The 13065-nt window shown below is 44.4% G+C and overlaps 1 protein-coding gene across 1 annotated transcript in view; it reads right to left on the reverse strand.

Annotated features, from left to right (window-relative positions):
- Nucleotides 1-13065, reverse strand: part of st14 (ST14 transmembrane serine protease matriptase) — a 55742-nt gene that overhangs the window by 25630 nt on the left and 17047 nt on the right. Inside the window, exons 3-7 of the mRNA XM_079531766.1 lie at nt 12658-12818; nt 10100-10170; nt 8760-8929; nt 8074-8109; nt 678-906 (exon numbers count right to left, since the gene is read on the reverse strand). Coding sequence (XP_079387892.1) covers nt 678-906; nt 8074-8109; nt 8760-8929; nt 10100-10170; nt 12658-12818 — 667 coding nt within the window. The remainder of the gene's footprint in view (nt 1-677; nt 907-8073; nt 8110-8759; nt 8930-10099; nt 10171-12657; nt 12819-13065) is intronic.

A 13065-nucleotide genomic window follows, 5' to 3' on the forward strand; every position in this document is an offset into this window, starting at 1 on the left:
TAACAGTAACTCACTCAGTGATGGCCTGGGAGTCGTCAGGACTCAGTGAGTCATATATTAATAATATTAATAATAATAGTAACAGTAACTCACTCAGTGATGGCCTGGGAGTCGTCAGGACTCAGTGAGTCATATATTAATAATATTAATAGTAACAGTAACTCACTCAGTGATGGCCTGGGAGTCGTCAGGACTCAGTGAGTCATATATTAATAATAGTAACAGTAACTCACTCAGTGATGGCCTGGGAGTCGTCAGGACTCAGTGAGTCATATATTAATAATATTAATAATAATAGTAACAGTAACTCACTCAGTGATGGCCTGGGAGTCGTCAGGACTCAGTGAGTCATATATTAATAATAGTAACAGTAACTCACTCAGTGATGGCCTGGGAGTCGTCAGGACTCAGTGAGTCATATATTAATAATAGTAACAGTAACTCACTCAGTGATGGCCTGGGAGTCGTCAGGACTCAGCGAGTCATATATTAATAATATTAATAGTAACAGTAACTCACTCAGTGATGGCCTGGGAGTCGTCAGGACTCAGTGAGTCATATATTAATAATATTAATAATAATAGTAACAGTAACTCACTCAGTGATGGCCTGGGAGTCGTCAGGGCTCAGCGAGTCATATATTAATAATATTAATAATAATAGTAACAGTAACTCACTCAGTGATGGCCTGCGAGTCGTCAGGACTCAGCGAGTCGTAGATGGAGACGAAGTCGTTGGAACAGTCGTCCTCGATGTGGAACTTGGAGAACTTCAGAGAGATGGCGTGGGTGGGCGGGGCTCGGATCTGCCACTGGCAGCGAGACTTGGACGGGTATTTACTGGGAAAACCCGGAGACTGGAAGCTCTGCTCGCTGGAGTCGGCTTCCAGTCGGAAGAAACACTCCTCTGTGGAGAGAATAATAACAGACTGAAACACTCCTCTGTGGAGAGGATGATAACAGACTGAAACACTCCTCTGTGGAGAGGATGATAACAGACTGAAACACTCCTCTGTGGAGAGGATGATAACAGACTGACTGAAACACTCCTCTGTGGAGAGGATGATAACAGACTGACTGAAACACTCCTCTATGGAGAGGATGATAACAGACTGAAACACTCCTCTGTGGAGGATGATAACTGACTGAAACAGTCCTCTGTGGACAGGATGATAACAGACTGAAACACTCCTCTGTGGAGAGGATGATAACAGACTGAAACACTCCTCTATGGAGAGGATGATAGACTGAAACACTCCTCTGTGGAGAGGATGATAACAGACTGAAACACTCCTCTGTGGAGAGGATGATAACAGACTGACTGAAACACTCCTCTATGGAGAGGATGATAACAGACTGAAACACTCCTCTGTGGAGAGGATGATAACAGACTGAAACACTCCTCTATGGAGAGGATGATAACAGAGGAGACTGAAACACTCCTCTGTGGAGAGGATGATAACAGACTGACTGAAACACTCCTCTGTGGAGAGGATGATAACAGACTGACTGAAACACTCCTCTGTGGAGAGGATGATAACAGACTGACTGAAACACTCCTCTGTGGAGAGGATGATAACAGACTGACTGAAACACTCCTCTGTGGAGAGGATGATAACAGACTGACTGAAACACTCCTCTGTGGAGAGGATGTTAACAGACTGACTGAAACACTCCTCTGTGGAGAGGATGATAACAGACTGACTGAAACACTCCTCTGTGGAGAGGATGATAACAGACTGAAACACTCCTCTGTGGAGAGGATGATAACAGACTGAAAAACTCTGTGGAGAGGATGATAACAGACTGAAACACTCCTCTGTGGAGAGGATGATAACAGACTGAAACACTCCTCTGTGGAGAGGATGATAACAGACTGACTGAAACACTCATCTGTGGAGAGGATGATAACAGACTGAAACACTCCTCTGTGGAGAGGATGATAACAGACTGAAACACTCCTCTGTGGAGAGGATGATAACAGACTGAAACACTCTCTGTGGAGAGGATGATAACAGACTGAAACACTCCTCTGTGGAGAGGATGATAACAGACTGAAACACTCCTCTGTGGAGAGGATGATAACAGACTGAAACACTCCTCTGTGGAGAGGATGATAACAGACTGAAACACTCCTCTGTGGAGAGGATGATAACTGACTGAAACACTCCTCTGTGGAGAGGATGATAACAGACTGACTGAAACACTCCTCTGTGGAGAGGATAACAGACTGACTGAAACACTCTGTGGAGAGGATGATAACAGACTGACTGAAACACTCCTCTGTGGAGAGGATGATAACAGACTGAAACACTCCTCTGTGGAGAGGATGATAACAGACTGAAACACTCCTCTGTGGAGAGGATGATAACAGACTGAAACACTCCTCTTTGGAGAGGATGATAACAGACTGAAACACTCCTCTGTGTAGAGGATGATAACAGACTGAAACACTCCTCTGTGGAGAGGATGATAACAGACTGAAACACTCCTCTGTGGAGAGGATGATAACTGACTGAAACACTCTGTGGAGAGGATGATAACAGACTGAAACACTCTGTGGAGAGGATGATAACAGACTGAAACACTCCTCTATGGAGAGGATGATAACAGACTGAAACACTCCTCTGTGTAGAGGATGATAACAGACTGAAACACTCCTCTGTGGAGAGGATGATAACAGACTGAAACACTCCTCTGTGGAGAGGATGATAACTGACTGAAACACTCCTCTATGGAGAGGATGATAACTGACTGAAACACTCCTCTGTGGAGAGGATGATAACAGACTGAAACACTCCTCTGTGGAGAGGATGATAACAGACTGAAACACTCCTCTATGGAGAGGATGATAACAGACTGAAACACTCCTCTGTGGAGAGGATGATAACAGACTGAAACACTCCTCTGTGGAGAGGATGATAACAGACTGAAACACTCCTCTATGGAGAGGATGATAAAAGACTGAAACACTCCTCTGTGGAGAGGATGATAACAGACTGAAACACTCATCTATGGAGAGGATGATAACAGACTGAAACACTCCTCTGTGGAGAGGATGATAACAGACTGAAACACTCATCTATGGAGAGGATGATAACAGACTGAAACACTCATCTATGGAGAGGATGATAACAGACTGAAACACTCCTCTGTGGAGAGGATGATAACAGACTGAAACACTCTGTGGAGAGGATGATAACAGACTGAAACACTCCTCTATGGAGAGGATGATAACAGACTGAAACACTCCTCTGTGTAGAGGATGATAACAGACTGAAACACTCCTCTGTGGAGAGGATGATAACAGACTGAAACACTCCTCTGTGGAGAGGATGATAACTGACTGAAACACTCCTCTATGGAGAGGATGATAACTGACTGAAACACTCCTCTGTGGAGAGGATGATAACAGACTGAAACACTCCTCTGTGGAGAGGATGATAACAGACTGAAACACTCCTCTATGGAGAGGATGATAACAGACTGAAACACTCCTCTGTGGAGAGGATGATAACAGACTGAAACACTCCTCTGTGGAGAGGATGATAACAGACTGAAACACTCCTCTATGGAGAGGATGATAAAAGACTGAAACACTCCTCTGTGGAGAGGATGATAACAGACTGAAACACTCATCTATGGAGAGGATGATAACAGACTGAAACACTCCTCTGTGGAGAGGATGATAACAGACTGAAACACTCATCTATGGAGAGGATGATAACAGACTGAAACACTCATCTATGGAGAGGATGATAACAGACTGAAACACTCCTCTGTGGAGAGGATGATAACAGACTGAAACACTCTGTGGAGAGGATGATAACAGACTGAAACACTCCTCTATGGAGAGGATGATAACAGACTGAAACACTCCTCTGTGTAGAGGATGATAACAGACTGAAACACTCCTCTGTGGAGAGGATGATAACAGACTGAAACACTCCTCTGTGGAGAGGATGATAACTGACTGAAACACTCCTCTATGGAGAGGATGATAACTGACTGAAACACTCTGTGGAGAGGATGATAACAGACTGAAACACTCCTCTGTGGAGAGGATGATAACAGACTGAAACACTCCTCTATGGAGAGGATGATAACAGACTGAAACACTCCTCTGTGGAGAGGATGATAACAGACTGAAACACTCCTCTGTGGAGAGGATGATAACAGACTGAAACACTCCTCTGTGGAGAGGATGATAACAGACTGAAACACTCCTCTATGGAGAGGATGATAAAAGACTGAAACACTCCTCTGTGGAGAGGATGATAACAGACTGAAACACTCATCTATGGAGAGGATGATAACAGACTGAAACACTCCTCTGTGGAGAGGATGATAACAGACTGAAACACTCATCTATGGAGAGGATGATAACAGACTGAAACACTCATCTATGGAGAGGATGATAACAGACTGAAACACTCCTCTGTGGAGAGGATGATAACAGACTGAAACACTCCTCTATGGAGAGGATGATAACAGACTGAAACACTCCTCTGTGTAGAGGATGATAACAGACTGAAACACTCCTCTGTGGAGAGGATGATAACAGACTGAAACACTCCTCTGTGGAGAGGATGATAACTGACTGAAACACTCCTCTATGGAGAGGATGATAACTGACTGAAACACTCCTCTGTGGAGAGGATGATAACAGACTGAAACACTCCTCTGTGGAGAGGATGATAACAGACTGAAACACTCCTCTATGGAGAGGATGATAACAGACTGAAACACTCCTCTGTGGAGAGGATGATAACAGACTGAAACACTCTGTGGAGAGGATGATAACAGACTGAAACACTCCTCTATGGAGAGGATGATAAAAGACTGAAACACTCCTCTGTGGAGAGGATGATAACAGACTGAAACACTCCTCTATGGAGAGGATGATAACAGACTGAAACACTCCTCTGTGGAGAGGATGATAACAGACTGAAACACTCCTATAGAGGATGATAAAAGACTGAAACACTCCTCTGTGGAGAGGATGATAACAGACTGAAACACTCCTCTATGGAGAGGATGATAACAGACTGAAACACTCCTCTGTGGAGAGGATGATAACAGACTGAAACACTCCTCTGTGGAGAGGATGATAACAGACTGAAACACTCCTCTGTGGAGAGGATGATAACAGACTGAAACACTCATCTATGGAGAGGATGATAACAGACTGAAACACTCCTCTGTGGAGAGGATGATAACAGACTGACTGAAACACTCCTCTGTGGAGAGGATGATAACAGACTGAAACACTCCTCTGTGGAGAGGATGATAACAGACTGAAACACTCCTCTGTGGAGAGGATGATAACAGACTGACTGAAACACTCCTCTGTGGAGAGGATGATAACAGACTGACTGAAACACTCCTCTGTGGAGAGGATGATAACAGACTGAAACACTCCTCTGTGGAGAGGATGATAACAGACTGACTGAAACACTCCTCTGTGGAGAGGATGATAACAGACTGAAACACTCCTCTGTGGAGAGGATGATAACAGACTGAAACACTCCTCTGTGGAGAGGATGATAACAGACTGAAACACTCCTCTGTGGAGAGGATGATGACAGACTGAAACACTCCTCTATGGAGAGGATGATAAAAGACTGAAACACTCCTCTGTGGAGAGGATGATAACAGACTGAAACACTCATCTATGGAGAGGATGATAACAGACTGAAACACTCCTCTGTGGAGAGGATGATAACAGACTGAAACACTCATCTATGGAGAGGATGATAACAGACTGAAACACTCATCTATGGAGAGGATGATAACAGACTGAAACACTCCTCTGTGGAGAGGATGATAACAGACTGAAACACTCCTCTATGGAGAGGATGATAACAGACTGAAACACTCCTCTGTGTAGAGGATGATAACAGACTGAAACACTCCTCTGTGGAGAGGATGATAACAGACTGAAACACTCCTCTGTGGAGAGGATGATAACTGACTGAAACACTCCTCTATGGAGAGGATGATAACTGACTGAAACACTCCTCTGTGGAGAGGATGATAACAGACTGAAACACTCCTCTGTGGAGAGGATGATAACAGACTGAAACACTCCTCTATGGAGAGGATGATAACAGACTGAAACACTCCTCTGTGGAGAGGATGATAACAGACTGAAACACTCCTCTGTGGAGAGGATGATAAAAGACTGAAACACTCCTCTGTGGAGAGGATGATAACAGACTGAAACACTCCTCTATGGAGAGGATGATAACAGACTGAAACACTCCTCTGTGGAGAGGATGATAACAGACTGAAACACTCCTATGGAGAGGATGATAAAAGACTGAAACACTCCTCTGTGGAGAGGATGATAACAGACTGAAACACTCCTCTATGGAGAGGATGATAACAGACTGAAACACTCCTCTGTGGAGAGGATGATAACAGACTGAAACACTCCTCTGTGGAGAGGATGATAACAGACTGAAACACTCCTCTGTGGAGAGGATGATAACAGACTGAAACACTCATCTATGGAGAGGATGATAACAGACTGAAACACTCCTCTGTGGAGAGGATGATAACAGACTGACTGAAACACTCCTCTGTGGAGAGGATGATAACAGACTGAAACACTCCTCTGTGGAGAGGATGATAACAGACTGAAACACTCCTATGGAGAGGATGATAAAAGACTGAAACACTCTGTGGAGAGGATGATAACAGACTGAAACACTCCTCTGTGGAGAGGATGATAACAGACTGAAACACTCCTCTATGGAGAGGATGATAACAGACTGAAACACTCCTCTGTGGAGAGGATGATAACAGACTGAAACACTCCTCTGTGGAGAGGATGATAACAGACTGAAACACTCCTCTGTGGAGAGGATGATAACAGACTGAAACACTCATCTATGGAGAGGATGATAACAGACTGAAACACTCCTCTGTGGAGAGGATGATAACAGACTGACTGAAACACTCCTCTGTGGAGAGGATGATAACAGACTGAAACACTCCTCTGTGGAGAGGATGATAACAGACTGAAACACTCCTCTGTGGAGAGGATGATAACAGACTGACTGAAACACTCCTCTGTGGAGAGGATGATAACAGACTGACTGAAACACTCCTCTGTGGAGAGGATGATAACAGACTGAAACACTCCTCTGTGGAGAGGATAACAGACTGACTGAAACACTCCTCTGTGGAGAGGATGATAACAGACTGAAACACTCCTCTGTGGAGAGGATGATAACAGACTGAAACACTCCTCTGTGGAGAGGATGATAACAGCAGTGTTGTTTTCCTCAACTAAAACTAAGACGAAAAATGTCCGTCGAACCTTTTTTCACTGACGAAAACTGAATAAAAACTAAATGGAAACTGTATTCTAAGCGATGGTGACTAAAACTAAGACGAAATATACTGACAAGTAAAACTAGACTAAAATGTTAGGAAGGGACTAGTGGACAAGAGATCCAGTAAAAGTCATTTTTGCACTTGGTTGCATGCTGAAAATAGCCGATCTACAAGCTTCAGCAAGTGTAAAAATCAGTCATTACGACGGGTTATGATTATTACTTGCGCAAGCAGAGTGTTGTGGTCGGCTGGACCAGAAGTGGTATGTATGTATGTGTGTATGTATGTGTGTGTGTGTGTGTGTGTGTGTGTGTGTGTGTGTGTGTGTGTGTGTGTGTGTGTGTGTGTGTGTGTGTGTGTGTGTGTGTGTGTGTGTGTGTGTGTGTGTGTGTGTGTGTGTGTGTGGTGGTCATATTCTATAACTTGGCTGTTGATGGTGACGTAATTAAGATGTAATTAAATGTCGGGGGGGTAAAGGGTGATGTGTTTATACTTGTATGTAATCTGAGACCTATCGTAATCACGTCATCATCAAAGGACATTTATAAGTTATAGAATATGACCACCATACAGACCACTGTGGGTCCAGCCGACCACACTATACTACTTTCAAATTACATACATGTATACAAGTTATGTACATTGTGTAAAGTTATGTACATTGTGTAAAGTTATGTACATTGTGTAAAGTTATGTACATTGTGTAAAGTTATGTACATTGTGTACTCACTGGCTTTGGGATTCCTGGCCATCCTTGGATCTGTGACTGTACAGACAGACAGACAGACAGACAGACAGACAGACAGACAGACAGATTTTAAGTACAATACAGTGTGATACATAGACTATCAAATATTTGGGTTGCACCCCCTCCTCCCCCATGGGGCATTGGGGGGGAGGGGGGGTCACCTTGCCCACTCTGCTGCGGTGCCCCCACCCACACATATCTGTCTGACTAACTGGGACACTGGTAGAGAGACACTGGGACACAGAGAGAGAGAGAGAGAGAGAGAGAGAGAGAGAGAGAGAGAGAGAGAGAGAGAGAGAGAGAGAGAGAGAATTTGGTCGCCGACCAACCGAAAATATGTTGTCCCCCAGCCGTCTCCCCCAAAAAATATAGCAGATCTACAAGCAGATCTACAAGCAGCTCGTAGCGCGGCACTCGGTGCTTTCAGAGTAAAATCTGCCGGTACTCTATAGTGGTATTATTTTGAAAGATGCTGGCGGCATCGGTTTGAACACTCACGTGAGGCTGTGACCTCTACAAGCTCGTAGCGTGGCACTCAAGCTTGTAGATCTGCTATTTTTGAAAAATCGTGAAAATGGGGCGCAAATCTTTGAATATAAAGTCGTTTTTAACTCAAATCTTTGCTTCTGACGACACGTGACCTCACTGATGATGTCATAACCACTCACGTGAACATGTGACCTCACTGATGCGTATCTCCTGGCGGCTCCTCTTGCCCTGCTGTCTAAGCCCAGCCCACAACGACTCCAGGACGCGCTCCTCCGAGAACTCTGGCACCACCTCCAGATCCTCAGCTGGGACGTCGAACTGGGTCCAGTGGTACGCCAGCACCCCCTCACTGTGGAGGAGGAGAAGTACACCTTAATGCAGTGGTACGCCAGCACCCCCTCACTGTGGAGGAGGAGAATTACACCTTAATGCAGTGGTACGCCAGCACCCCCTCACTGTGGAGGAGGAGAATTACACCTTAATGCAGTGGTACGCCAGCACCCCCTCACTGTGGAGGAGGAGAAGTACACCTTAATGCAGTGGTACGCCAGCACCCCCTCACTGTGGAGGAGGAGAATTACACCTTAATGCAGTGGTACGCCAGCACCCCCTCACTGTGGAGGAGGAGAATTACAACTTAATGCAGTGGTACGCCAGCACCCCCTCACTGTGGAGGAGGAGAATTACACCTTAATACCACCCCCTATTGGAGAACTGGGTCCAGTGGTACGCCAGCACCCCCCTCACTGTGGCATTGCTCAACAGCCTTAATACGGTCGTTTTAACGAACCCCTCGCCAACCTTAATCCGGTCGTTTTAACGCACCCCTCGCCAACCTTAATCCGGTCGTTTTAACGCACCCCTCGCCAACCTTAATCCGGTCGTTTTAACGCACCCCTCGCCAACCTTAATCCGGTCGTTTTAACGCACCCCTCGCCAACCTTAATCCGGTCGTTTTAACGCACCCATCACCAACCTTAATCCGGTCGTTTTAATGCACCCCTCACCAACCTTAATCCGGTCGTTTTAACGCACCCCTCACCAACCTTAATCCGGTCGTTTTAACGCACCCCTCACCAACTTTAATCCGGTCGTTTTAACGGACCCCTCACCAACCTTAATCCAGTCGTTTTAACGCACCCCTCACCAACCTTAATCCGGTCGTTTTAACGCACCCCTCACCAACCTTAATCCGGTCGTTTTAACGCACCCCTCACCAACCTTAATCCGGTCGTTTTAACGCACCCCTCACCAACCTTAATCCTGTCGTTTTAACGCACCCCTCACCAACCTTAATCCGGTCGTTTTAACGCACCCCTCACCAACCTTAATCCGGTCGTTTTAACGCACCCCTCACCAACCTTAATCTAGTCGTCTGTAAAACAAGCGCCCCCTCAGTGACCATCGACTACCAGGCTCTGCGTAATAAAAGGTCATCCCACGCCAGCCCCCCCTCACTGCACAGGACCAATATAACACGTTATATAATGTAGCACCCCCTAGTGGAGAGGAGCAGTACCTGAAAGCAGTGACCACAGACTTGGTGTAGTATTTCTCCAGAAAAGGGTCTTTCTTGTAGTTTTTCTCCAACTGGAAGCAGAACAAAAACACAAATATTATAATATTGTAATATCGTTTTAATTCCGTCGACTGAAATAAAAGAAAAAAGAAAAAAATCCATGGAAAATGTTTGTGGACTGACGTAATGAATCTAGATGAAAACCAAGCTATGCTGACAGTGTAAATATATGGTGTTCTGTGTGGCGACCATTATGATGACAGTGTAAATATATGGTGTAAATATATGGTGTTCTGTGTGGCGACCAAACCAAGCTATGATGACAGTGTAAATATATGGTGTTCTGTTGAAGCTATGATGACTGACACTAAGACTAAATATATGGTGTAAATATATGGTGCAAATATATGGTGTTCTGTGTGGCAACCAAACCAAGCTATGATGACTGACACTAAGACTATATATATATATATATATATATATATGGTGTAAATATATGGTGTTCTGTGTGGCGACCATTATGATGACAGTGTAAATATATGGTGTTCTGTGACATGGATGAAGCTATGATGACTGACACTAAGACTAAATATATGGTGTTCTGTGTGGCGACCAAAACACCACAGTGTAAATATATGGTGTTCTGTGTGGCGACCAAAACACCACAGTGTAAATATATGGTGTTCTGTGTGGCGACCAAAACACCACAGTGTAAATATATGGTGTTCTGTGTGGCGACCAAAACACCACAGTGTAAATATATGGTGTTCTGTGTGGCGACCAAAACACCACAGTGTAAATATATGGTGTTCTGTGTGGCGACCAAAACACCACAGTGTAAATATATGGTGTTCTGTGTGGCGACCATTATGATGACATTGTAAATATATGGTGTAAATATATGGTGTAAATATATGGTGTTCTGTGTGGCGACCAAAACACCACCTCAGATTAGACTAAATATATGGTGTAAATATATGGTGTTCTGTGTGGCAACCAAAACACCACCTCAGATTAGACTAAATATATGGTGTAAATATATGGTGTTCTGTGTGGCAACCAAAACACCACCTCAGATTAGACTAAATATATGGTGTAAATATATGGTGTTCTGTGTGGCAACCAAAACACCACCTCAGATTAGACTAAATATATGGTGTAAATATATGGTGTTCTGTGTGGCAACCAAAACACCACCTCAGATTAGACTAAATATATGGTGTAAATATATGGTGTTCTGTGTGGCGACCAAAACACCACCTCAGATTAGACTAAATATATGGTGTAAATATATGGTGTTCTGTGTGGCGACCAAAACACCACCTCAGATTTTGACCACTTTTAACTATTATTTGATAAACTTTAGCTGTTGGAAAATAGTAGAGATGCAAGATCTCTGCGAGCTTGTAGATCGGCTATTTTTGAAAAATACCGAACCCGTTTCTTCATGTCATGTGACGTAGCTTCAAACTGACATATTGGTTGTTCAGTTTGACCCACCAGTTTTGGAGATATGGCTTATAGAGTAACGTCTGGCAGAGAAACAGCGAGTTGAGAAAACAGGCTTGAAAGGTTTACTTCTGTGGTCTCTAACATTACACCTAGCTACATGTTTAAGCATTTATTTCATATTTACATGTCTTCTGTGGTCTCTAACATTACACCTATAGCTACATGTTTAAGCATTTATTTCATATTTACATGTCTTCTGTGGACTCTAACATTACACCTAGCTACATGCTTAAGCATTTATTTCATATTTACATGTCTTCTGTGGTCTCTAACATTACACCTAGCTACATGTTTAAGCATTTATTTCATATTTACATGTCTTCTGTGGTCTCTAACATTACACCTAGCTACATGTTTAAGCATCATATTTACATGTCTTCTGTGGTCTCTAACATTACACCTAGCTACATGTTTAAGCATTTATTTCATATTTACATGTCGATTTCAGCTCTGACATTTAATTCAGACATGCTCTAGTATGAGAAGAGTCTGCCTGTGATGTTAACTCATTTTGGATAAAAAATGCAATCATTTATTTTCTCCTCTCCTGAACAGTGTCTCCACTCCTTGACGTGACTTGACTATCAGTCTAATCCCAAGTGATGCTTCCATTAACCTGTTGGGGGGGGGGGGGGGTGGACCCTTTTATTCCCCTCACACTAAAGTGCCTCCAGCACTGTGTGCGTGTGCGTGTGCGTGTGCGTGTGCGTGTGCGCGTGCGTGTGTGTGCAGCTGTAGTGAATCCGTTTAAAAACCATTTCCACGCATGCAGTGGCAAATAGCATCACTAATCTCTGGAGAGGAGAGGAGAGGAGAGGAGAGGAGAGGAGAGGAGAGGAGAGGAGAGGAGAGGAGAGGAGAGGAGAGGAGAGGAGAGGAGAGGAGAGGAGAGGAGAGGAAGTTTAGCGGTATCAGTATCGGACAACCGGTCGATCGCGAGAAGAAAAACAAATCGGTGATCTCGGGATCAGTACCAAAAAAACGTAATCGGAGCACCCCCGATTTCTTTAATTGATTTTATTTATTCATTTTTAATCCAGACTTACCATCTCCTCCAGGTCGTCGGACAGGCTCTGGAACTCCGTGCTGGCGGGGTCCTCCAGCTGCTGGTTGTAGGGGGTCCCTTCCAGCTTCATATGTCCCGAAAACACCAGCACCGCTGGGACCCTCTGCTCGCTGAGGGTCCCCTCCTGGGAGCCCTTCTTGACTGGGAGGACATATAGAAAAAAATCACACACTCGTTTACATATGATGTGAAACTATAGTGGCCCTCTGGAGTGAGTGTGGAACTATAGTGGCCCTCTGGAGTGTGTGTGGAACTATAGTGGCCCTCTGGAGTGAGTGTGGAACTATAGTGGCCCTCTGGAGTGAGTGTGGAACTATAGTGGCCCTCTGGAGTGAGTGTGGAACTATAGTGGCCCTCTGGAGTGAGTGTGGAACTATAGTGGCCCTCT

The sequence above is a fragment of the Electrona antarctica genome (genome assembly GCF_951216825.1).
Source record: "Electrona antarctica genome assembly, contig: scaffold_508, whole genome shotgun sequence".
Classification (NCBI taxonomy): Eukaryota; Metazoa; Chordata; class Actinopteri; order Myctophiformes; family Myctophidae; genus Electrona; species Electrona antarctica.